Source organism: Podarcis melisellensis, assembly GCF_964234715.1.
Source record: "Podarcis melisellensis genome assembly, chromosome: 1".
Taxonomy (NCBI): Eukaryota; Metazoa; Chordata; class Lepidosauria; order Squamata; family Lacertidae; genus Podarcis; species Podarcis melisellensis.
In genome coordinates, this window is record NC_138528.1 from 134,441,947 (window position 1) to 134,468,302 (window position 26,356).

The window sequence follows — 26,356 nt, forward strand, 5'->3', positions numbered from 1 at the left end:
TAGTCAAAGAAAAAGGGATCCATCAACACTTCGTTTACACAATGCCCTGTGTCCACATCTGGGTGAGTTCACCAGCTTGGATGACATCTACAAAAGACTCAAATTCCAGTTTCAGCATAATCTCTTAAATTTAAATCTGGAGTTTAGCCCCATATTGTTTTGCTTGATCCTGAGGCTTGATATGCCAAATGCCAAAGATTAATAGCAGTAATTGTGTTCTGACACTCTGGAAACAGGAAGGCTTTGCCAGTGACAAAAACTACGTGAAACTGAAGCAGCTTTGTCCAATCTGGGGTATAAATAAATTATTATTATTATTATTATTATTATTATTATTATTATTATTATTATTTGGACTACAACTCCCATCAGTCCCAGCCAGCACAGCTGAATGCTGCTGTGGCGAATGGAGTCATGTCTGTGCTTCCTGTGGTGATGGGAGTTACAGTCCAAAGCATATTGAGAGCACAATTTGAGCAAGGTTTGTAAGTTCTTCAATACTTACATCTTAGGTGTGAATTGTACTTAGGGGTGTGCAGAGGCTTTGTGTGAGAGCTGAGTGATGAGATGAATTAGGGTGTTTCAGGGATCTCCCCACTTCAAAGTCAAAACATGATGTCAATACCTCCCTGGGTCAGATCGGAGTCCCCCCAAAGTCATGTCACTCTGTTATTCAGTTTCTGTGTTCTTTTCTGCTGTATTGCCTATATATTTCTTTTTCTCTAGGTTCATGGGCTTTGCAATAAGTGAGGCCTTTTGGAATATTGCCTGCAGGGCACTATAGAGGGCTGAATTTTGATGCTGTTGAAGAACAGCAGTGTAGGATTATTATTTTTTAAATTTAGACACTTAAAAAAAGTCCATTGCTCTGCTTTAGCACTACAACAGAGCTCTTCAGGGCTTCACAGGAAGAGTTGTAGGACCTATTGGAGACCTGTGAAAGCTTATCAGAAGACAAAAAAAACCACCCCAAAGAGAAGCTGGTGTGTGACTTTAAAGTTTTTAAATATTATGAGCAAGAATACACACTTCCTAATTCATTTAAGCTAAGAAAGAAACAAACTCACACTCCCAATTAAGGGATCATGGAGGAAAATGAACCCCTTTTATTTCCCTTATAAAAAGCCCCTGGACTTATTTGTCTGCAATTTGTCAGGCTTAATCTACTCTGGAGGCTCCTGTGCCTGTAAATTTAATCTATGTCCATTGTTATGTTTCCCATTGCATAGGACAAGGGAACCACAGACCTTTATTGCACACAGAGCAGCTCGGAACCCAAAACACAGATCAAAGTGGAGTGAACACAGTGACTCAGAGAGAGTTTGGAATTTTTAAAAATGCACAGATACAATGCAAATTTTGGAGCCTATACACACACATAGGATTTGAATGTGAAATGAACGGACTCTCAAAACAACGTGTATCTTATAATGATGTATTTCCAACACTGCTGCAACTTAATAGTAATAGATAAACATGTACCAACTCCATCTGAAACATATTAACTGTGAAATGGTTTAGGTTTTTGTGGGTTTTTTTAAAAAAAAAATTCAATATCCATATAGCCTTGGAACTACAAAATTATTTCCTAAGAGTATGTGACTAAAAAACAAGAAACATGTTTGAAGGTGCATACATCTGCTGCCACAGACTGACATGACTACTTCTAGCTAAACTGAATGTATTATATTAACTCTCCCTGCCCCACCCCCCGGTCTGTTAATGTATTTATTTAAAACATTATACACCACTTTTCCAAAGCTGACCCCACTCTCAATCAAAATACACTACTGACATCTTTCTTTAGTCACGCATATGCTTCAATTTCTCTAAATCTGTGCTTTGGTTCTTTATTCCTCCCACCCCACCCCTTTTATCATGACTCTCTCTCATCTAGACTCTGAAAAAGCCCCCTCTTGATTCCTTTCCAATTAACCTGGGCAAAGTACAGTAGGTTAGTCAGAACATAGAAGGACTACATCATTCCACATGTGGACCAATCTATATGTGTAATATTTCTGCACAAATCTAGTGCTGTTAGGAAACCTGGAAATGGGGCTGAAAGCTTGCCTTTGCATTTAGTAGCTGAGAGCCTTTCCCCTCACTACCTTAAATTGGTGCCAACAAAGAAGTCCAGGCAACATGGAAGCCTGAAAAACCTAAAGCACACAGCTTGCATTTTGTGAGAGAGTAGCACTGTAACTCACTGAACAAAATTATTACATTTCCAATATTAAAGATAGGTAAATATAGTATTTGATGATTAGTATAAAAAAATTACTCTATGCATTTATACTTTCTGTGGTCTCATCACACTGTTATTTGAATTAAGGTTCAGTTTACCCAAATGTCCTATAACAACAACAATAGTTCAATACAGTTGGACAGAAATAATTAATCTAAGAATCTACACTTTAGAAAAGAAAGGAATGCCTTATGTGAACTTCAAAATATCCTAAGATTCAAAAGTCATAACCAATTTCTCATTCAACTAATAACGGTTTGTGAGGTGTCAATGCAAAGTTTGAAATTACACAGAAATTTTCAGTGGCAAAATAGCTGGTCCTCGTATTGCAAAAAAACAACAAGACATCATCAGCGTACATTGATCTAGTCATTTCAGATAGTGTGAGAATTTTTTTAAATTTCAAAGCTTGCATACCCATGACCTATACAAGTCCTGCAGTTCTTCACCTCTTTTGTTCTTGTTCTAAGCCTAAAAAGTAACCATGGTTATCTATCTATCAGTCATGAGAAGTACAACTACCATTTGTGTCAGCTCTTCGGTTGGTTTAAACCTGCATAGTCCCAATGTGACTTCAGTGGGGCTATGCTAAACTGGTACCCACCGAGGATCTGGACAATTGCTAAATGCCATGGCATTCCAAACTATTAACATATTTGTTGGGAAATTTTCATTTTGCTTCACAGTTTTTGCCCAGCTTTCGCAGAAAACAAGAGCACCAATGAGTTGGTGTCTCAACCACATGATAAGCAAAGCCTGCTGAACAGGCAAGGCAGTCACACCTGAATCTGCAATGCTACAAGCCGGACAACAGCTGTGCTGAAGGGTAGAGGTGGCGAGAGATAAGGGCTGAGATGAAGAAGGGGCAATCCATCGGCCACACTGGAAGGTCCTACTACTCCCATCACCTGCAATACAAACACAGCACAGCACCATGACCAACTATTGCAATTCCATCCATGCCATACCCTCCAGTGTTGGTAAGGTACACACTTCAGGTAGCGCAAGACTGGGGTTGCTCTGCGATTATGAGTCCTCCACAGTGTCTTGCGGTAGCTGGGGCCAGTAAGGAAAAGGAGTGGTTCTAACAGGAAGTGGGTGGGGAGGAAACAGGGACTGCTACAGGGTTAACCAGAGGGGTTGGTCAGAAGGCACAGGGAAAACCAGTACATTTAAGAATGTACCCAGTACTAGCCCTGAAAAACCAGCACTGTACTGGTAGAAGGAGGAGGGGTTGGAGGGTATGCCATGTAGTTACCGTACTCAATAGAAAAAGGTACTGAAATCACAGTGTTTCTAGTTGGCTTGAGCTGTTCCCTTATTATGTCATGGTAATGTCCTGAGTCAGACCTAGACTGGTTTTTATACAATGTTCAGACTCTCCTGTATGGATGTGCTATTATTTCAAAGGTTAAATCTTGAGGGGGATTGAACTGTTTCAAATCTATGCCTGCAAAATATTTTCATTTAGAATGAATTATGTTGCTAGAATGCTTTGAGGTTACAAAAAATGAACCCCTTTCAAAGGGTTTTGTTCAGCTTTGCATCTGTTAGTTAAGAATACAGTCCTTATTTCACTTGCATCCAGTGGCTACTCCAAGCTATCTCTCTAGATGCAGTTAAACATTAGTTCTAAGCAATTTGAAGGTGTCCTGAGTTTAGATCTTGCTAGAAGTTCCCTAAGAAGTTTATGGCTGACACAGGTTTCTTGCTAATATGTTGTGATGCTGAATAAATATGAATAAATATTGCTTGAATGACTAATAGTCACCTTGCTTGGCTCTACTTCAACTTGTATACTTGTAAGTAAACAGAAAAGATTGCAAATGTCTCCAGCGGTACTTACAACCACCTGGGGAAGTGGAAATTCCAATGGCTGATCAAATAAGCTGATAACTTCCAAGCAATGTGGGACATAACAGGACCGTTCAGGGTCAGGTAAAGGACCCCTGGACAGTTAAGTCCAGTCAAAGGCTGGATCAAACCAGGGGTCCATTTAGACCAGTGATCTGTTTTCAACAGTTGGCCAGCCAACTAACAGGCAAGGCACAAAGGCAACAGTCCTTTCTACTGTGTGTCCTTCAACAACTGTATCATTATCACTGAACATGGAAGTTCAATTTTGCCAATATTACTAATATCCATAAATGTCCTCCATTAATGAATCTACTTCCCTTTTGAAACCATCTGTCAATATATCTTGTGGATATAATTGTCTAAGTCTACTTTTATTGTATGTATGGAGAAGGAAGGTTCGGTGCAAAATGCTTTGCAGTACTGGATAAACAGGCAGATAAATGCTAAGATACCATTTCTGCACTCTCTAAAGTGTTTTCTGTATTACAAATTATATGTTTCCAAATTATGGTTTTCTTTACATCACTGATGGGTGCCAGCAAATTTGATCAAGCATTGTTTGTGAAGGCTTGTCTGGAGCAATGATCCCCATTAAAATGGCAGACATCCAGGATTTGCATAAATTCTTAACTTGAATGAAACCTTGTGAGAGTTTAATTCCAGTATAGGAACTGTCAAGATCTAAAACAGAATTGTCTGCTACTGCACAGACTTGTTCCAGTGGCTCTATACCCCCTTAAAGCAATCTAAATGTACAAAACACACAGCAACACCGAGATGGATAAAAATGTCCATTTTAGTTTCTCTCAGTTTCTCATTTTCTGCTCTTAAATTCAGTTTGCCACATTTCTGCTTCAGTTTCTCACTTGGCTTTTAAAAACGTCATCACAAATATTTATCACCATTTCTGTATACATTTCTGCTGTTGTGCACATTTTTGCAAGCAATTCCCCCCAATATAAAGCATTTTGTAAGTTATTTTCACCACTAAATGCATTTTAATGCACATTCCCACCCCCCAATATATGTATTTTGTATGCATTTTGTTTGGAGAACTGCAATGCAAAATTCAGAACAGGGAATATTTTGAGGGATAGTTGTGTTTTGGGTTGCATATTATTTCAGGAAGTGCAAATTAGGTAGGCTTGCATTAAAATGTGAACCTAACTGAATTTCTCTTTCACCCTGATAAAGGGGCAGAAGGATCTGAACATTGTACAAGAAAATCTAAAAGTTACTTTAGACCAGGGACATTACAAATGTCAAAGCAAATTTAGTTTAGTAATTCATCTAGCCAATTGCTTATGCCCTTTTGCAGAGCGATAAAAAATGTTGTCTTTCAACAACTTGAGACTGAGTATGTTTCCAGCTTCCCCCATCCCCTTCCAACTCCTCTACCAGGTGTGTGCAGTATCCACCACTCTCCAACTTGCAGCCCTCAACTCTCGGCGCAATATGCAGGAATGGATTTTCAAAATGGTGCATGGAAAGCAGCAAAAACCAGTCACTGGGCTTAGGCTATGGGCTCCCTCCCCATTCGCTCCCCATGCACCACTTTAAAAATGAACTCCACTATTTCTAGTGTCAGTTAAATAGCTTATTTCCATGAGTAGGACTGGGACTGGAAATGGGGAATCTCTACCACAGAAGGAAGTCTGGTAGATGTGCAGGAGATTGGAATGTTGGTTACTCACCAGATTGACACAGACATTGATCAGTGACCTAAGGTGAGGCAGGAAGGATATGATTGGCTGCCTCTGAAGTGTCAAACAAACCCCTTCAATCAAACTGCTGGCAGGCTCCCACTCAACCTGTCGCCTGGAACACAACAGTAGGTGGTGTTAGGCATCCGGCTCCACCCAGAAACCCTGCACAAGGTGACTGAGACAAAAGGACTCTGAGGGATGCTTCAGACAAGGGCATCTCAGATGGCAAAAAATTGCATTACAACAAGTGCATTTTACCTACACTATTCAGAAATCAGGGAAGCACAGAAAGCACTGCAGAAGAAACTGGACCTACAGCAAAGAGGTGTTGCCATGAGACTCAACAAACGATAGAAAAATATCCAGATCAACAATCGAAAGGAGTAGGAATTGGTGTGTATATGCAAGAAACTAACAACGTGGTGTCCTGTGAATTTGTTTTAAACAGACATACTGCAAATGGCAATAGTATGCTTCTCCTCCACTAATTTCAAAGGATATATATTGTCCCCAAAATGTAGGCTGATTGCTGCTTCAAATCTCTATGGAGAAGGGTATTCTGAATTTGCCCATCAGAAATAAAACACCAGATTTCTGTGATTAAACCAGGGTTCTCCAGTTCAGATGTAGCGGACAACTATGGCTTAACACAAGACAAGAATGAAGCACCAAAGATGTCAGATGACCGAGGGGGAGGTGGGTAAGAGAGGAATGCTCAACCCCAACCATGGTTTATAAAGCTGGGAAGTAGTGCCCAAACCCCTTTGCATCCTGGCTTTTCCTATGACAAGGGATAATTATAACAAGTGGACTTTCCAAGGTTCCAATCAGAAAAACTTCACAAGCAGAATTAGCTTGTCTTCCTGACACAATGTCACTCTCGGAGAGCAGGAAGGAATTTCAACATTCAAGTCCCTAGGGTACTCCTTAATGCTTAAAAAATGAAGAAACAATATTTTTAAAAAAACGGGTAAGATTTGGAGAACAAAATAATAGTTTGGGATGGCACACACATCAAAATACAATTCAGTTTCCATTAACATCATTTTGATACACACTGGTTACAGGAAATAAGGGGAGGAATAATGTTTAGTTTATTTCATCTCATTGGGAAGATGAACAAAGACAGTCTTGATATGGATATTTGCCCATGCAGATAAGAAATCATTAAATCAAATTTATACAACTTTAGCCTAGTTCCAGATTACTTTTTCTGGGAAGAAACTTGTTGCATGATACGTTAAAGACTAGCAAATGTATTGGGGCATAAAACTTTGTGGACTGGATCTCACTTTGTTAAATATTTTTTGGGAAATCCCCTTAGCTTTTCCATGTCTTTTCCATGCCTTTTCTCACACGTCTTTTATCTAAGCAGCTATCCAGGTAACATGTTTCAAGATCCAGTATGTTCTCACTCAGATGACTAATCTGAGCCATATGTTTGCTGATGTAGCTAAAACATGCTAGAATATCATGCAGGAAAAACAGCACTGAGGGAGTTCATCCACACTTCTGCCTGTCCCATGCCTAGAAAGCACGGGTCTAAGCGCTTTCCGCCTTGTCCCACTCCCTTCCCAGGGAAAAACAGCTCTTTAGTGCTAAATCAGTGCAAACATCAATCTGGAGAAAACTGTAATTGCCGTTTGCTCCATCTGAGTGATAAGAGTGTTTTTTCCCAGGGGAAAGGAGTAGGACCAGAGGAAGTGTGCATGAGCCCTGTCTCAATGACTTCTGAAACGACCTCATTTTTCTTTGCCTTTGCAAAATAAGACTATTCATATGGCTTTTTAAGCTCCAGAAAGTTTAGAATCCTGCATTTAAGTGCATTTTAATAAAGTTACAGACAGTTACAACAAAACGTATTCACGGTCCTACAGAATTTATATCACATATGCTTCATTCTTAAAATCATGAGATTTTAGAAATGACAAAATCAACAAAAAAAGTATTATTCCTGGGCACCTGTTTTGTGGTGGATGCCATATTTTTACCAGTTCTGCTATGGTTCGTCATAAAAGATGCATTTCCTCTATTGTTGTCTCACAAATGTGGCCGCATGCATATACAACAATAGGAAAAATACATTTATTTATTTTTTGCTGTGAGAGTTCAGTGCAGCAAAACACTGTCAATAAAATGACATACCCTTCCTTCAAGGCTTGCAACAACAGAAACGGACCCTTGTAGGTTTCCGTCATACATGCTCACCTCAAAGTAGGCATCTTGTGAATTTTATTGAACATACGATCCAATCGCTTTAAGATGAGGATTAAGGCAGGCCTCACTGCCTCGGCCGTCCAGTCAGTGATGGGCAGCATCTCCATGATGTATCGCCGGAGCCCACGGCTCTCCATCGTCTGGGTGTCGTAAGGTGCCAGCTTCAGAAGGGAATGTGCAATTTCTGCCAACCTAAAATTACTGCTCGTTAAGAGGGAAATCTCAGATTCTACCAAGTGAGCCCCTTTGTAGAGAGCCACAACCACTGCACAGTGGGAAAATACACCCCATTCAAAAGAACGTTAAGTGATCTAAGAACACAACTTCCAGCACACTTGAGGCTCACAGTGGGCCAGAAGTGGGTCACCATTTTGGCCCTGTGGGTTACAGGTGGGGATGGGGTGGTGGTGGAGGGGCACAAGCCCATAGGCATGAGCAGAACCTGCTGTGCCAATACAGATTAACACAGAAACATTAGCACTCAGTTACACATGTGTGCACATACCCCACATGGGTGGATAGAAACACAGGGAGGAGCCTCCCTGAGAACGCATAGCACCATTGAATTTGTGCTTCCCAAGCCTAGCTGTTTGTGGTTGGGGGGCACAATTGAAGTGGGGAGATAAAAGCACGGGACAGCAATCCTTACCAACACACAGAAGATCACTACCCTCCCCCATGCTACCTACCCCCCAGAGCCCAGTTGATGGGCAGTAGTGAAAAATGAGTGGAGCTCTCTAAGGCTTGGTGGGCTGCAGAGAATGGCTGTGGGCAATGGGCTGGCCACCACTGCAACACTCCATGGCAAAACTAAAGGAACATAAAATCTTAAGAGACTTAAACCTATGAGTGCACTATCAGTTTCACTTTGCTCCAGACAATGTCTGAGTGGCTCAGCAAGAAAATGTCCTATGCATGTCTTTCTATCATTTTTCGTAACAAGATTCAAAACAGCCTCAGCTCAGTTTTAGTTCTTGATATTCATAAAGACTAAAGTAAGTGAAGCTGTTAAAATACACAGACCAAACTTTCATGAAGCTGCAATCACTGAGAGAACTTGCTTTTAAAATGTTTACATGAGGAACCTCAACCACAATAGAAGCAGCTATTTGTTTCCACAGCCAATGTAAGTATTACACGAATTCAACTGGAGACACAACTTAAAAAATCATAAATCAATGGCATATATTGAGTAACAATGTATCAGCAGGTCATGAAGAAAGTGAGAAACCTCTTGAACTCCATCCTGTAGATGTAAAAACAGCTATAAAGCAGCCACATGTAGGGTCCAAAAATGCACAAATCCACTGCCCAAGGATGACAAGGAAGAAGGTCAAGGGCTCTCTTCCCCTGATATTACAAATAAGCGCTAAACACGGATGCCAGATTTGATGGAGATATAGATAGCTATATAAACTAAAATATGCACCAGCTGTTTGCCTGAACTTGTAAGCCCTTTGCCATCAGCTGCAATTAAAACATGAAGCCTCTAAATAACCATAGTTTCCTATTTCATCCAAAATGGAAACCTATGGTTAACTGCGTCAGAAAAAGCCAGGATATTAAAATATAGTTTGCACTTGATGTATTAACAACCTGGCTTGTTGCAATGCTTGTATACAATTTCCTACTTCAGACAACAGCGGACACTAAGGTTAATTAGTAGTTTCCTTGTTTTATTATGGGTCACATGACAGAAGTGGCAAATAGGTTCTGTGCACAAGCAGGAGGCTTGTGTACATATTTAGGCTTAACAAACTGAGCTATGAGAACCTGTTATTTCTGATAAATACATCTTACTAATTCCACATGGTTTCCCCAACTACCAACTCTAGCTGAGCTTTTAATGCTAAATGTTTCTTGTAAATTTCCATCCACAGGTTCAAATCCTGCCCCTGGAACAAAAGAGGACAAGCCTGCTCCTTCTTCTGCATGCCTATACTGCCTCCCTTTAATCTAGGCTAACCCAGAACTCAACACCATGCTTTAGGTGGGGCTAACGGTTTCAGCTAAAGCAATACAAAGAGCTTGCAATTTAACAAGTCTGGGTGTAACACAAAGCCAAACTATGGCCTAGCTCCAGGTTGTGCAGCAGCAGCAGGACCAAGGGATGAGCAACGCGCACACACATTTATGCTTAGCCATGATTTGGTTTATGCATGAGCTTGTCTGTTGTCAAAAGCTTTAGGATTCTCCATAAAGGTGTTGTGATAACATTAAATAAAGCTCCTGCAATATATTACCATATATGCTTCAACAATTTGATATATGTTTTACATATTTCATATATATACTGTACATATTTCAGACATATACTTAATGTGTTATTAAAATAATACCTCATATGAGACTTAACATCCAGCAGCTCTAAGGAAGTCACTCTGGGCTCTCCAGCTAGGTTCTGCAAAATCTTCAGTCTGGGGCCACAGTGTTTATAGAACTCAGTACAGATATTCAACAGGGACTCACGGGGTCTCCTGAACTCCTCCCTAGCAATGCGTTCATCTAGCTCCTCGCGCTGAATGCCTTGGCCTTCCTCCAGCAAGTGAAGGTTTTCCCTGAAGGGAAAGATGCAGAATATGAAGGTGCAAACAGAGAAAATGCACTGATAAAATAAAAGATTGCAACGAACTCCTCCTTTTGAACCCATGAAAATCATGGCTTGGCTATCGACAGAAAATGAAGAGTGAGCAGCTAGGGAGACTAGATAGAGATAAAAAGTCTATTGTCGATTTCCCCTTGTAGCAAATTGTTGACATTGGAACCCAGGGAGAGAGAAAACTGCAGAGGTGTTCATCACAAATGCTAAGGAGACTGGGTGGCAAACTTACAGTACCTGATAAAGTGCAGTTTGGCTCCTTGATCTGGGTATCTAGAAATACAGAGGGAAAATGGTATAAGGGAAAAGACCGAGGACCTTAAATACACTTTGGACCCCTTCAGACAATGCTCCCATAGCATGTGGTGAGCATGCCTTCCCTCCCAACACACTTATTCTGCTTTTGACACCACCTGACATCCATGCATGGGTGTAACACTTCAATGGAGTTGTCTGTGCATGAACTCCAATCCATAAATGCTCTGCCTCTATGCCCAACGGGTGTTCTAAATTCAGAATACCCCATCAAGTGCAGAGGCAAGCCTTCACCTTAGAGGTGATGGGGACAGGTGGAGAGGTATTGGATTGCTTTGGTTCAGTGCCCAACAGGTGCTCTGAGCACCTGAAGTGGTTGTTCCTGACAGTGCTCAGGCAAAGCAGCCAGCCTTCAGCCAAGAGCAGAGGTGGGTGGCAGAGGCATGGAAGATCGCATCTGCACCCAATGGATGCTCTGAGCTTGGAATGCTCTTAGGCACAGAGGGTAGCCCACATGCCTCCTGTCTTCAGCTTAATGCAGAAGGGGAGAGGGAGAGGCACATTGGCTTGCCTCTGCCTGGAGCTCCAGCCTGAGGTTCATCTTGCTCAGTAGAACTTAGATCCCCTCTTGTCATGGGGAGGGACGTGGGGTGGGTAGGATTACTGGACCCTATGTATGTTGTGTGTGTATACAGTTTCATGGGGAAACAAGGAACCTCCTCTACACACACATGCATTCTAGCTCTGCTCTCCCGGTGCTGTAAGCAGATAACAACATATAATTGTCTTCTCTTTCATGTTGTGCTTGCAAGTTTCCTGTGAGTATTGGGCAGGCTACTGCTGGAAACAAAAGAAATTGGGAAAGATGGGCCTTTGGCTTGATCCAGCAAGGCAATTCTTACGCTCTTCTCCCAAAGCCATAGTCCCAAACTCCATGTTTCCCCATGAAACTATGTGCACACGCATACAATATCATCAGGAACGTTAGGAACTGGAGCTTGGATCAGCAAGTCATAGGACAGCCCCAGTTAATTACCTAGTATTTGTTCCAGACGACATAGTATGGTTAGCAGTAGTGGTTCCTTTATGGCCTTGATCACAGCGACTCATCTGAGGGGCAGTCATTGGCCTGTTTAATGGGGAAAAAAGGCAGGGTCAAAAACTAATATCCTGGTGACAATTTTTGCATTTACCACAGAAATGTGAATTTTTATCACCCAAATGCTGTGATCAAGGTCCAGTATTTGCTTTTGACCTCAAGTTTTTCACCTAAACAGATTTTGCTAATTAAATATTGAAATAAAACACCCCACACTTTTTGTATCATATCTGAAGATTGTGCTGATCTGAATTCTCCTTTGGCAATTCAAATCAGTCCTCATGAAAGAACACCTATCAACTTTTACAACAGGGACTAACATGAAATAATTTTCTTGTGTTCTTCACTTCCTACGTTCTCCATGGTCACAGTCACAAAAGTGGAGCAGCTCACCTGGTAAGAACTTCCACACTGTACAAGAGGGCTTGTAATGATGTAGCAAGAGCAGCCGTAGCAGCAATCTCCTCTCGAGCCGCTGTCACTGTCTCCACCTGGGAAGTTTGCCTCTTAAGCCTCTGCAGGTAACAGGGAACCAGGGCTTCAAGGACCATCAGCATCTGAAGACTGAGCCCATGTGAATCATGTGAGGATGAAATCCATCAAACCAAGGGTGCACCCAAGCATACAGAATTCTAATAATTTGAACAAGCATATAACTTGCTCCCTGCTTCTTCGCACAGCGCTGACGGGCTAGGATAGCTTCCTTGGAGCAATATTTTGAGTTTAACAGTTTAATAATTAAAGAAATTATGATTATAGTATTAATAATTACTAAACAAATGTTTAATTGAATACAAATACACTGCACTGTTAAAAATCAGGCAGCCTACCTGAAACAATCAGGGTAGGTGCTAAGAGTAAAATGACAGCTCTAAAAAACGTTTCACGATCCTACAAGAGGAGCCATGTGCATATGTTGGGTGCTATGTCATGTTTACTGAAGTAGAGCAAGCAGTGCACAAGCACAATCCTAGGCACATGGTCTTCAAAGCAACTGACAGTCTGAGAAGCAAGCACAACTTCAACTCCTGAACAGCTCTTCTATTCCCTAGAAATATACACACCATTTAAAAACTTTTTAAAAAGGCAACTTTGGAAAAGGTTTAAATCATACATAGGGCCATAATTTGCCCATATTATACTTCTTTAAAAAGGAGACATACAGTGGTACCTCGGTTTTTGAACAGCTTAGTTCACAAACAACTTGGAATTCGTACACCGCAAAAACGGTAGTAGGTGTTCTGGTTTGCAAACTATTTTTGGATCCAAACGTGCTCCATTCTGAGTGTTGCACTTCCATTTTGAGTGCCACACTTCTGTTGCCTGCTCTCTTGCCGCCTGGCCTGGCCTTCCCTGACTCAGTGCTGGGGTCATGGCGGCTGCAGGCAACATCCAGAATTGGAGGTGGGAGTGGTTGATGCTGCAGTGGCGGCAAAGGTGGAGGAGGGACCCAGCACCGGGCGGCAAGCGAGCGGGCAAGGGATGTCGCCACCCCCTAGGGCTGGGTCCCTCCCCCACCAACTGCCCGATCCTCCGCTACCAGGTGTCACCCATGGCTGCCGCTCCAGGCCCCAGAGCAATGCCAAGCGGCTAGGCCCCAGCAGTGACTGCTGCCGCTTCCCCTCACAGGGCGTGGGGCGGCACGGGCAGGATGAGTTCTTCAGTGAGGAGAGCGTGCCCAAGTGGCGGAGGCTGCTCATGCCAGCCCTGGAGAAGGTGCTGGACGGGGAGGCATCCAGAAGGGCTGGGGGGGGGGGAAGCAGTTTTAGGGGGGAGAAAGGGCTGGCGGGGGGGGGGGGAGAAGCCAACTGGCTCCTCAGAGAGACATTTTTTTTGGCCTTTCCTCCCCCACCCCTTGAACCTGGTGCACAATGACAATGGGTAGATCACTGCCAGTTTTTGATACTGGGTAGTAGATTGCAGCCTGGTTTATTGCTTTCATTTTAAGGATCAACGGTCTTGTTAGATAGTAAAAGTAATGTTAAATTGCTGTTTTAGGGGTTGTTTTTAAAAGTCTGGAACGGATAAATCCATTTTGCATTACTTTCTATGGGAAAGTACGCCTTGGTTTTGGAACGGACTTCCGGAATGGATTAAGTTTGGGAACCAAGGTACCACTCTTTCTGCTAGGCTCATGCCATCAGAGTTTTATTTGCAAATGCACTCAAACTCCAACCCCGAAACATAGGTTACCTTCTGAATGACTCAGGGGCATATGCAACAACTGTTACACATAACTTTATGGCCTCGCTGATGGAAAAAGTCAGGTCCTCGTTGCCGTAGCAGAAATCTGCAAAGGGGGGGGGGAGTAGATTAAAAATTCTGTGAAATGGGGGTGACACAATAAGGAGGAGAGATCTATTCAACAAATCAACAGCAGCCCAGTAAATTGATTACTGAACTGTAATCCGATATTCTGTGGGCTTAGCCACCCGCTCACCATGATTTCTTAGGCAAGTAATTCTCTTTCTATTGCAGATCTTGATTTGTATAATAGGATTTATCCCTGAAGGTTTTTTATGATGATAATAATGGCACAAGAGTAAATTTGACCTACAATGAACTTTAGCAATAGGTTTGGTTATTAACCTAAATATATTGCAGCTGGTATTGGCTGGTTAGTTAGCACATAAGTTAGCAAAATTAAATACACCCACCCACAACAGACTTTTGGCCTTAGCAATCTCCTTAGCACTGCCAGGGCAAGATGCTGCTGCGGTGTAAAGGTAAAGGTACCCCTGCCCGTACGGGCCAGTCTTGCCAGACTCTGGGGTTTGTGCGCCCATCTCACTCAAGAGGCCAGGGGCCAGCGCTGTCCGAAGACACTTCCGGGTCACATGGCCAGCGTGACATCGCTGCTCTGGCGAGCCAGAGCTGCACACGGAAACGCCGTTTACCTTCCCGCTAGAAAGCGGTCCCTATTTATCTACTTGCACCTGGAGGTGCTTTCGAACTGCTAGGTTGGCAGGCGCTGGGACCGAACAACGGGAGCGCACCCCGCCGCGGGGATTCGAACCGCGACCTTTCGATCGGCAAGCCCTAGGCGCTGAGGCTTTAACCCACAGCGCCACCCGCGTCCCTGCTGCGGTGAGATCAGAGCAAACAAATCCTCCCTTCCCTGCTCACTTCCTTCCTGCTAACAGTGACGGCTCCTAGGCACCATGTCCGATGTTGCATACTTCTCAGCTATCCTACTTTGAGCAGGACACCCCGGAATTACAGAAGTTATCCAGACTTCTGATTGGATCCCAGGTTGTCCTATTTTGGCTCCTGCGCTCTGGTGCAAGTTAGCTGGCTCCCATTCAGACATTGTTGGACTCTCCCATCAGCCCTAGCAAACAGTGCTAATGGTCGGGCATGATGGCAGCTGGAGCCCAACAACATATGGAGGGTCACAAGTTCTCCATCCCTGTGCCAAATGGTTTGGAAAAGGTTTGTCAGTCGGAATTGTCATGGCAGCTGAAACTGTGCATGTCAGAAGCACTTCGGCTGCTGAACAACAGTTCAGCAAGGAAACTGTTTTCCCACAAGGAAAATGCCAGCCCTTCCACTAGGCAAACTGAAGCAACTGCCTCAGGAGGTGGGATGGCGCGGTGGCATATTGAGCCCTTGGGCCCACCACTGGTTGCCAACAAGTCCTGCTGCTGCTGCCCACCGAACAGCAAGACCTCTTGTATCCAGCTCCTGCCTTGCTCTGAGTAGGCCCTCAGAACAAGACGTTTTTCCTGGAGTGACTATGAAATCACCTGTGCCATTGCTGCGGCGATGCTTACTTTTAGAGTTAAGGAGGCAGGGGGTTGGGAATGTAGAGGCTTGAAAGAAGCCTCACTGTGCTTCAGGAGGACAGGCAGGTGTTTGCTATTATGGGAGAGTTTGTGTGTATTGCAATGGGCAGGTCTTGGGAGTCTGTCCAAAACAAAGGTTGGATGAATGGACAAATTGTGGCAGACAATAACTATTGTATTTTTAATACTTTATAAACAGTTTTGTGTACTGCCTTGGACGCCAAAAGGCCATCTATAAATAATTATATAAATAATGTCCTTCATGCTGATAAAGTGGGGTGAACACATTGGCATTTTAAACCTAAATAAATAATAAGAGTTGAAGCTGAAGTATGTTCAAAGGTTAACAGAAAAGACATATTTATTTCATAAAAAAGCTAATTCAAAGAAACTTTGGAAATACCTAATGATTTTAGAGGCTTTTCTGCTTTCACTAGTTCCAGAATGTCCAGGTTGTCAGGAGTGTCTCCTTCTAAGGACTGCAGCAGATCAAACAGGCACTGAGCCGATACGCCTTTGCTGGGTGCATTGTTTGTTGCATCCTGCATTTCAAAAAATAAATGTAATTCTGATTTTCAGGTTCCATTTACGTTTTGTTACACTTACAGATGGAAGTAGCATCATATGTATATAGTGATATGTTTTACAAAAATTCTACTAGCTTGAATCCAGTACTACAGGGCGATTGTATGTTACATGTAGAAAATGGAGATCCCCCCCGCCCCCCCCAAGGCGGTCTAAACTTCTGAGAGAGATACTGAACAACACTTTCCTGTGAAAGATCAGGAAGTTATTCCATGAGCCCCACAGCACTGTCAGGATCAGGCTGGGATTGGTAGGCCCAGGCAGAGGAGGAGGAAGAACAGACAGAGAGACGGCTGAACTGTGGGAACCTGGGTTGAAGGAGGGCAGATTACCTTTTCCGCCCCAACTTCAGCCATTTCACAGGAGAAGCGGGGATGCCAGATCCTGCTTTGTGAGAGCCTCAATGGAAGTTGGGGAGTGCTTTGATCAGCCAATATGGGATGCTGAACAGGAGGTGGCAGCAACCGAACAGGAGACTGAACAGGAAGATGCAGCCCTGTCACCTAGAATTAGGTGCTGCATTTGTACAGTGGTGCCCCGCAAGACGAATGCCTCGCAAGACGAAAAACCCGCAAGACGAAAGGGTTTTTCGGTTTTTGTGTCGCTTCGCTAGACGATTTTCCCTATCGTCTTGCTTCGCAAGACGAAAGCCCATAGGGAAATCTCCGGGGACCTCTTTTAAATGCTGGCGGTGGGGAGCAAAGCCTTCCCCCCCCCTCCGGACTTCAGAAGAGGTCCAGGAAGGCCGGCAGGGGGCCGAAAGGCTTTGCTCCCCACCGCCAGCATTTTAAAAGCGGTCCGGGATAGCAGGGAAGCGCTTCCCGCTATCCCGGACGGCTTTTGAAGGCAGGCGGGGGGGGGGAGCAAAGACTTTTGCCCCCCGCCAGCCTTCAGAAGAGGTCCAGGACCTCTTCCGAAGGCTGGCGGGGGGCAAAAGTCTTTGTCCCCCCTGCCTGCCTAACCGGGGGCTTTTAAATCGCCCCGGGACTGTCTGGGGCGATTTAAAAGCGCCCGGACGGCTTTTGAAGGCAGGCGGGGGGGGGAGCAAAGACTTTTGCCCCCCGCCAGCCTTCAGAAGAGGTCCTGGACCTCTTCCGAAGGCAGGCAGGGGACAAAAGTCTTTGTCCCCCCCTGCCTGCCTTCCCGGGAGAGCGGGAAGGCAGCGCTGCTTCTCTGCTCTCCCGGGAAGGCAGGCGGGGGGGGGGGGGAAAGCAAAGACTTTCGACCCCCCGCCGGCCTTCAGAAGAGGTCGGGGGACAGACTGTCCCCAGACCTGGTCTGAAGGTGGTTTCCATAGGAACGCATTAATTGATTTTTAATGCATTCCTATGGGAAACCGTGCTTCGCAAGACGAAAAACTCGCAAGACGAAAAGACTTGCGGAACGAATTAATTTCGTCTTGCGAGGCACCACTGTATATGGGAGCAGGAACCCCTCCCCCCACCCAACCCCGCAATGGAACATGCGCTTGCAAGTTTGACATTCCCACAAGATGAGAGAGTTTTGCAAGTGAGTGCCCCATGAGTCATCTTTAAAATCTTGGAGGGAGGGGGAAGTTGTTGGGAATCCATTTGTACTCACAGGAAACTCCAAGAGAGGAGCCACACTGGCAAACAATTGTAGTACAAAGGGCTTACGATGTAGAATATAAAATTGACGGCAGGCAAACTCAATTGCTTGACGGAGCTGTGGGTTGCTTTCGTAGTCAGCATATACCTGGACAGAGAGAAAACACTAAAGGTACTATTTGATTGATAGGCATGATGACCCATTGCAAAGTCACACTCTAAAGTTCCACATTTCACTGTACCTCCTGTTCATTATATGGATGGACAGACAATTTGGATTTCATATTTCTCTACAAAGGCCACGACAATGTGGCTCGTGTCCTTAAATCATGTGAAGAACTGAAACGCTATGTTCTGAAGTGACCAAGTGCAAGGAGCAGATATGGCCAGTGCAAGAAACAAAATCAGCACCCTCTCTCCACATCAAGGAGCTCCAAGGCGTAACAGGACTTTCCAGCTTGATCAGGGCCCTTCACAGCTGCAGAATTGACTTCATGGCTAGTTCAGGCCTGTTCATTTCTCTCTGGTGAGAGACTCACCTGGAGCATAGTTGGGAGAATCCACTGGTACCCACTGAGAGAGAAGAGGTGGTTGAAATGTACGGCTGTGTTGATGACAGTGGCAGCATATTGCCTCAACAGGGCACTGTCCTCAGGGTGCAGGATCAGGGCTCCATTGAATACGTTGAGGAAGAGCATAATTTCATCCCCCCAGGGAAATTCACTAGGCATCCCGAGAAACATCTCCTCTAGCAGTTTAATCCAAAGGCTTTTCTGAAGGGTGTCAAGGCCAAATAGCTCCTTTCCAGCTATAAGAACAAGGTGAGCAACATGAGTTTCAAACACAGCAGCTTGCCTCAAAGATGAATAAACACCTGACATTCCAAGGAAAATCTCCACTGTGAACCATTGCCTCTGCAGATATGCTGACGGCGGGTAGGAAAATGTAGTGGCTGCTTTGTTTACATATTAGATAATCAAACACACCACTAGATCCTTTAACTTACATCTTTCTGATCTGAAAATAACCTTGTTATATTATAATAAATATTAATGTTATCAATTGGCATTTTAGTGTACTCAGTCAGCAAAACAGAGCTACTGGATTTGCAGCCAAAGGCTTTCTCCCTGTAGTACCTTGTGGATCACTGAAGAGTGAGAACTCAGCATCAATGGCGCTGCGAGGAAAAGAGGGCAAGCGGAGAAGGTCTTCTTGCAACAGAGACACATGAGACTGTTTGTGAGCAACAGGGATCTTCTGGGTCAGAGAAATGAGGAACAGAACCCGACCCACTTCTTCAAGCTTTCGTGTGAACACCTGGTAAAACAGCCAAAGAAAGAGTCTGAAATTGTGTATGCACACATAAAATGTATACATTGACACAGGAACACTAGTGTCCAAAAACACACCCACAATTAGGTCTTGAATCTGACACCTAGTTAACAGATGCTTTGTTCCACTTATACCCCTAGCCTAAAGCAAGTAATAATAGATGCACAGCTATTGGCAGGGGGACAGAATACCTGTTTCTGAATGAGTTCTTGGCCCCTTTCTGGGTTCATGTGTACCAAATTCAACTGGGGAGATACTGATCTTCGAAATGGATAAATATCACGGACATAGGTCTGAAGTGGAATGGGGGAAAAAAATAAATATATTTTACCAATAAAATAATGCAATTTTAATCACAGCAGTAATAATGAATGTTCTTTAATAGTAGCTGAATGTTGTTCTATCTGTGGTTACTCATCTAATGTCTGTGCATTAAAAAAAAACAACACCTAGGTGAATCATCCATGTTTCTGACTCTAAAACTGGATGAATGCTCTTTACTCCAAAATTTTAAAATTGCAAGACAAAATATTTCTTGTAACACATCTTTTTCCAAGATGCTGCAATTTACATAGAAAAGCACAGTTGTCAATAGCAATGAAGGGGACGTGGGTGGTGCTGTGGGTTAAACCACAGAGCCTAGGACTTGCCGATCAGAAGGTCGGCGGTTTGAATCCCCGCAACGGGGTGAGCTCTCGTTGCTCAGTCCCTGCTCCTGCTAACCTAGCAGTTCGAAAGCACGTCAAAGTACAAGTAGATAAATAGATACCGCTCCGGCGGGAAGGTAAACGGTGTTTCCGTGCACTGCTCTGGTTCGCCATAAGCAGCTTAGTCATGCTGGCCACATGACCAGGAAGCTGTCTGTGGACAAACGCCGGCTCCCTCGGCCAGTAAAGCGAGATGAGCGCCACAACCCCAGAGTCGGTCACGACTGAACCTAATGGTCAGGGGTCCCTTTACCTTTACCTTTACAATAGCAATGAGTGCATGAAATCAGCTCACAAAACATTGTCTCACCTTATTATAATGAATAAGATTCCATCGTTTATCCATTAAGAAATAGTTGGAAGATTGGGATTCAGATATGTTAAAAAATTCCAAACACTCCTGAAATGGAAAGAAATAAGCAGCAGCTGTTATCTTTTGAGCAAATCATATAGGACATAATTGAAAATATCTTATTTGGGTTCCAGAATACTTGTTCATTCAAGAAAGCTATCTATTTTAGACTCTAAATTCCTCCTGTGATCACATCTCATCTCTATAAACCACTGCCTATAGAAAGGGGGATTTTAAAAACTGCATAGTTTTTCAAGAGGATGAAAGTATTTGCTTCAGATCTGAAATACTGGAGATTCTTTTTAAAAAGTTATATTAACTGATGTAATTCTGCAAGTATTTTATTGGTCATTCTTGTGAATATAAGGTACAAGTAGGGTGGTAGCTGGGAATCCCTTCATGTCCTTAAACAATTCCTTCTGCTTAGGATAAGAGCTGCCTGGTTTCAGCCATGTTGGCATGTTAATATTGAATACAATTTTCTTTTATTTACTCTATTTCTTTGCCCCATACACTGGAGGAAATTCATGCTTTTACAAGTCCAGTCTTTACACATCTAAGTTGATACCAGGACTAATAATTCACAGAAAAATGAAGCTTCATATTTCATTACTTCCATAATACTGGTGGATTTGAAAATATAGGCATCAAAACATTGTTCTGAATTGTTTTAATAAAATAGTATTCCGACCTTTAACAGAGCTTCAAACTGAGTGTCCTCATGGACTGGTAACTGAGTTGGGATATCACATTCATTTTGCCCATGAACTACAAGGGTCTTGGTGCCTACAAAAAATATAAAATAATATTGTCCTAATATAATTCGTATAATACAAAGTCCAATATAATTAGTATAATTTAATGTCCTAATATACTATACCAGACTACAAAAGACCAACACTACTGGTAATATTAACCCTAGCATACATGGTTGTTAGAAAAAGAAAAAGGGGTGGTGGTGGAATAAAGTACCATTTCAAAGCCACTGTTCAGTGTCTATATTTCAGTTTATATTTATATCCTGCCCTTTCTCCACAGAACCCATGGAACTGTACATGCCCCCCATGTTATTCTCACAAGAACCCTGTGAAATATAGATGCTTTAGTTGAGATTCTTGCATTGCAGGGGGTTAGACTAGATGACCCTCAGGGTCCCTTCCAACTCTACAATTCTATAGGTAGGTTAGGCTTAGAGAGAATGATTGGCTCCAAGTCACACAGTGTGTTTCATTGGCTAACTATGACACAATGCTGGCTCTATTATGTAGACAGCAATCTTTTGTTCAGAGACATCAACAGCTAGGAAGTGTTTGTGGTTAATATTTTATGAATCCTCAGGGGATACTCTAAGAAAAATAATAATATTTGAGAACTCGGGGGGGGGGTGTTGTTAAAAAGGATGATTTTTGGATCAGTGTCTTTGTTGTTCACACTACAGCAGACACGGCTAACACAGAACTCACAAGGACATACTGTATATTGCAACCCATGGTTATTTCTGGCAGGAATCCAGCATACAAGCTTTGAAGGTTGGTGAGTCTTTGTGTGTCATGCAGGACACTGCAATAAAATGTCGTTTCTGCAGATGGGTACCAGTTCTCCAAATGTTGTGGCTATACACCCGCTCTGGTCAATCCCCCCAGTGGAGTTGGAAGAGGGTGGGGAAGTGGGCTGATCAGCCAAAGAGAGTGCCCATCACTGACCTACCAAGTCCTTTGTGAGGGCATATTTAGTTTAGTTTAGCTTTTAAATTATTATTAATAAGAATTGCATTTTAAAACCCTACTTTAAATTTTAAAACTGAAAATTAATTTTTTAAGAGAATTGACTTTGAATTGTTTAATTAAAAGGAGAGCATCAAAAAAAAAATGAGAAAGAAACACAGCAGTGCTGCAGCAGCAAAAAGTAAATATAAGAAGCAAACTCGGCTAAAAGGCCCCCGTCTATGTACTGTATAGTGAATTCCATACCAGGCATTGAGGCAGTAACCAGAAGCTTCACTTCGCATTGTTCCTTCTTCATAGTCTGTTTGAGATCCTTGAAGAATAGTCCTTCTACATATCCTACAACTTCCCACAGGAAAGTCAGAGTCGCTGAAATAGCATCCATGCCCCATTCACATGGCGTGCGCACAAAATACATGATCAGTCCCACCTATGAATCACAAAGATACAGGCTGCATTTGGCTTAGTTCTGCAAGGAGCACCAGTTAGGCACATATTAGCCCTGCTCTAGAGATCCTCAGTTTCAAAGCACTTTGGAACTCCCTGCCTATTGAGATCAAGCAGGCGTCTTCACGGTACTCTTTTTGGCGCCTGCTATAAAATTTCTTATTTTATAGAAGGCCTACCAGATGCTTAGAAAGCTGAGGTAATTTTAATCTATTTAGAATTTTAACTTGTTTTCTCAGTTTTATTATTTTTCTCAATTTTATTATTTTACCTTTTCATAAATTGCTTTGAGGATTTTTACAATCAAGCAGTGTATAAATAAAATAATAATAATGAATGTGAAGTCCCCCTCAGGGAACACGTGTTGCTGCTTGAAAGAGCCTCTTGACTGAGTCTTCCCATCTAGTTTTCTGTATGCTGTGATTCAGTCAAGAGAAAGAGTTCTAACTTGCCCTTAGCCTGATGAATGAGATTCATGTATGGTAGCTATGAAGACTTTGTCTGACTAGCAACAGCAGCGACCCTGTTCTTTCACAAACTTTTGAATCTTTAGTGATCATCTCTCAGTAATGTTAAATCATATTTCAGGTCCACTTTGTTTTGATTCCTGTATTTCTATTTCTTAGCCACAGGACTATGGGCATCAGAACCAACACCACAATATCAGCCAACTGTATTTTGCCTTTATTACACTTTGGGAACACCCAGCAAGTCTTTTCTTGGGTTTAGGGAGGTGCAAATCAGACCAGTGTTTATATTTTGGAGAAATGTGTCAATAATGGCTACAGTTTTGGTTCTGCAAGGGACTCAAAACAGCTTACCAAGTAATTAAATAGAATATGGGATGTCTGGGCAGGGAAGTCTCCAATGTTGAGCAGAAGTTTCCTCAGCATATACATCAACTCATCCTAGAATAAGAGCAGAATTTGCTTTTCAGCTTTATTACTTTCTTCTCAAAATTTAACTTTTACTCTTTTCATCAAAAAGGATCCACTCCACAAATACATATGAATACCTTCCATTGGTTAACTTCACGGCTTCTCCTAGGATAAATTATTGTACCCAACTTCCACCCCTGCCAGCTCGACAGGCTTCCCAGTCATTCACTTTCATGTTAGCTAAACTGGAAATCCATAAAACCTGGAATGAAGGTACAGCTATGTACCCTAGTCTTGTCTCAAATGGTTTGGGGCATTTTAAAAAATAATAAATAAATGTATTTGATACTAGTATCAACACATAAAAGTTAAAACCTTCATATGAAGGTAACATTTCTCTAAGATAAATATGTTTTCAAAAGGCAGAATATGAGGTTTGACCAGGGCTTTTTCCCAGCCAGAACTCAGTTCCAACACCTCTCAGGTGGGCACCATTGTTTTTCTAAGAGAACAAGGGAGGTGTTCATGGTGAGTTCCAGCAGCTCTTTTTCTAGAAAAATAGCAATGGGTTTAACCATTCAAATTGGTCATAGCTCAGTGACAAAGAGTTGCTTATAAAACAGCTACTGAACTCATTAACATGTTCAAATAAACCTGAAAGCTGTGAGTTTCACTAATAAAATTATTTCCCAGAAGTTCCCCAGCCACCCTTGTTTCAAAGGTATCTTCTTATGTACCCATTGACAATATAACATTACAAATGTAGCAGGAACCCCCCCCCCCAATCATTCAGTTTGTACAAACTTCACACACACTCACACACTACATACGCTACGCTTCTGTTATAAATTCATAAAAAATCAACCATACATCGGATTTGCACAGTTCCACTTTTATTTTACTCCATGAAGGAAGGACTACAAAATGGGGAAGGTTTGATGCAGGGCAGCCATAATCCCTTCAGCATACCGGCACATGCACAGGAGCCCTGCCCAGTTGCTATGCCAACCCTGATGGTCCTGGACAGAAGACCATCAAGATCACAAAGAACTTGCATATAGGAGTGGATTCAGCATGGACTGAAACAAAGGACAATGATCAGCTCTTCCCTCTGGGGGCAGGAAACTGCAAACTCCCCTCTGTCACCTGGAAAGTACTCATGGGGAGGGGGGAAGGGGGAACCAGCCAGGTGACAGGACACTCAGGTTACCACCACAACTCCTCCCTCAACCCCTCCATTCTGTGATGTATGCATGATGTTTCTGGGGGTGGGCTTGACCTACAGGATGGGAATTTCAAAAGTTTTTATAAGGCCTTGCACACCATTTTTCTGTGTCTTTCCTCTCTCCTGCAAGTGAGGGGAGCACCCTGTTGCAACAGTTCAATAAAGGCCAAGCCTACAGGCTGCTGTTTTGCTCCAAGTTATCCTGGTTGGTGTCTTTGTTTTTTTGTCCAAGGGAGCCCTCGGATTTTTCCGTTAACACAAACACATTCAAGAAGTTCCACTGGTACATTAATTTTAATTGTATACTAGAAAACAGAGTCTCTACCTGTCGATTGCTGATCGTAAGTTTCTCCAGAAAATGTCGAAGAACTGTAGAAGGATCTTCAATGAGACAGTTCCACAGGACTTGCTGAGCCACGGCACTCACTGCACAAGGCAAAAGGAGAGGGCTAGTCTGGGCCCCATTTCAGGAAAAAGTAAATGTCACATGGCAATAACTAATGGTTCACATATTTTTTTTTTAGCTAGGCCAGGCCCCACCTAGCCTTGTGAGTCTAAAATCAACTTGATTTTTTAGTTTACGTCTCTCTTCTGCACATAACCAATTCTTTGTGTTTATTTTAAATTATGAGCCATCTGATGGCAACTGTGTTTTCACCTTTCCATGCAAAACTTAAGTTGCTTCCCAATAAAGCTCTTTAGAACAGCTGAGGCATTGCTATTCTACAACTGCCTGAAGTGGAAGTTCCACATTTGCAGTGCAATTCTATACAGGTCTACTTGGAAATAAGTCCCACTAAATATAACAAAATTTACTTCTGTTATATAATACAGGACTGTTATGTTATATTAGGACTGAAGCCTTATAGTACTACATTATATAGTGATATCTTTGCTATGGCAATGATCCTTCTACAATATTTTACTTAATTACTGCTTATTTAGTGAAATATGGAACCTGGAAACAGGAAACTTTTGAATACAGTAACAGTAGTCCTAAAAACTTCAAAAGCACACTAAGTGCTAGGAATCAAGGAGGCAAATGCATGCTCCAGTTACAACATGAGAAAACGATACTTCAAATGGCTGTCATGCCCTAACAAACCATTTGTGGAACCAACCATGGGATTATATAAAATTTATTCCTGTAAATTGCTTCAATTATTTTGTAGAATGCAACAAATCAATTGACCTAATTCAGGCAATAAAACAAACCCCTCTGCCTATAACAAAAAGATAAGGACTTCTCTACCAGCTAGATACTGATTTTAAGTGCTAAAAGGAGGGTGAATGCTTTAAGAGTTTTAGGCTGCAATCCTACTTTCCAGATAGTCTCCTTTAAAAAAACAAACAAAAACCCCTTCCTTTTTGATATGGAGGAAAGCTAACATCATAAACACCACCAGAAAATAAAAAACTCCCCCCTCTTTTTTCCCCCTGGTGGGGGTGAGTGTGAGGGGAGAAAGAAGAGCTTTTGAATTCTTTGTGGGTTGTTTTTTTTTGGGGGGGGGGTTTCCCTCCTGGATTGTTAGCAGGCTCTGAATCAATAGCTGAGCTCTAAGTGTAAAGATACCAGTGAAGCTGAAAAGAGTGTGCTGGTTTGTGTGAGGGCTCGTCCTCATTTCTTATTGGTTAGGAGGGAGAGAGCAAACAAAGCAGGAGATAGGTAAAGGTAAAGGTACCCCTGCCCGTAGGGGCCAGTCTTGCCAGACTCTGGGGTTGTGCGCCCATCTCACTCAAGAGGCCAGGGGCCAGCGCTGTCCGGAGACACTTCC

General features: G+C 42.7%; 1 protein-coding gene across 1 annotated transcript in view; it reads right to left on the reverse strand.

Annotated features, from left to right (window-relative positions):
- UNC80 (unc-80 homolog, NALCN channel complex subunit) overlaps positions 1–26,356 on the reverse strand; it is a 172,413-nt gene that overhangs the window by 22,426 nt on the left and 123,631 nt on the right. Inside the window, exons 37-54 of the mRNA XM_081900747.1 lie at positions 24,907–25,007; positions 23,300–23,386; positions 22,278–22,461; positions 20,999–21,093; positions 20,266–20,355; positions 19,440–19,541; positions 19,053–19,233; positions 18,456–18,724; positions 17,930–18,064; positions 16,167–16,305; positions 14,172–14,268; positions 12,372–12,542; positions 11,916–12,008; positions 10,862–10,897; positions 10,365–10,583; positions 8,017–8,217; positions 5,797–5,920; positions 3,028–3,153 (exon numbers count right to left, since the gene is read on the reverse strand). Of these exons, the coding sequence (XP_081756873.1) occupies positions 3,028–3,153; positions 5,797–5,920; positions 8,017–8,217; positions 10,365–10,583; positions 10,862–10,897; positions 11,916–12,008; positions 12,372–12,542; positions 14,172–14,268; positions 16,167–16,305; positions 17,930–18,064; positions 18,456–18,724; positions 19,053–19,233; positions 19,440–19,541; positions 20,266–20,355; positions 20,999–21,093; positions 22,278–22,461; positions 23,300–23,386; positions 24,907–25,007 (2,450 nt within the window). The remainder of the gene's footprint in view (positions 1–3,027; positions 3,154–5,796; positions 5,921–8,016; positions 8,218–10,364; positions 10,584–10,861; positions 10,898–11,915; positions 12,009–12,371; positions 12,543–14,171; positions 14,269–16,166; positions 16,306–17,929; positions 18,065–18,455; positions 18,725–19,052; positions 19,234–19,439; positions 19,542–20,265; positions 20,356–20,998; positions 21,094–22,277; positions 22,462–23,299; positions 23,387–24,906; positions 25,008–26,356) is intronic.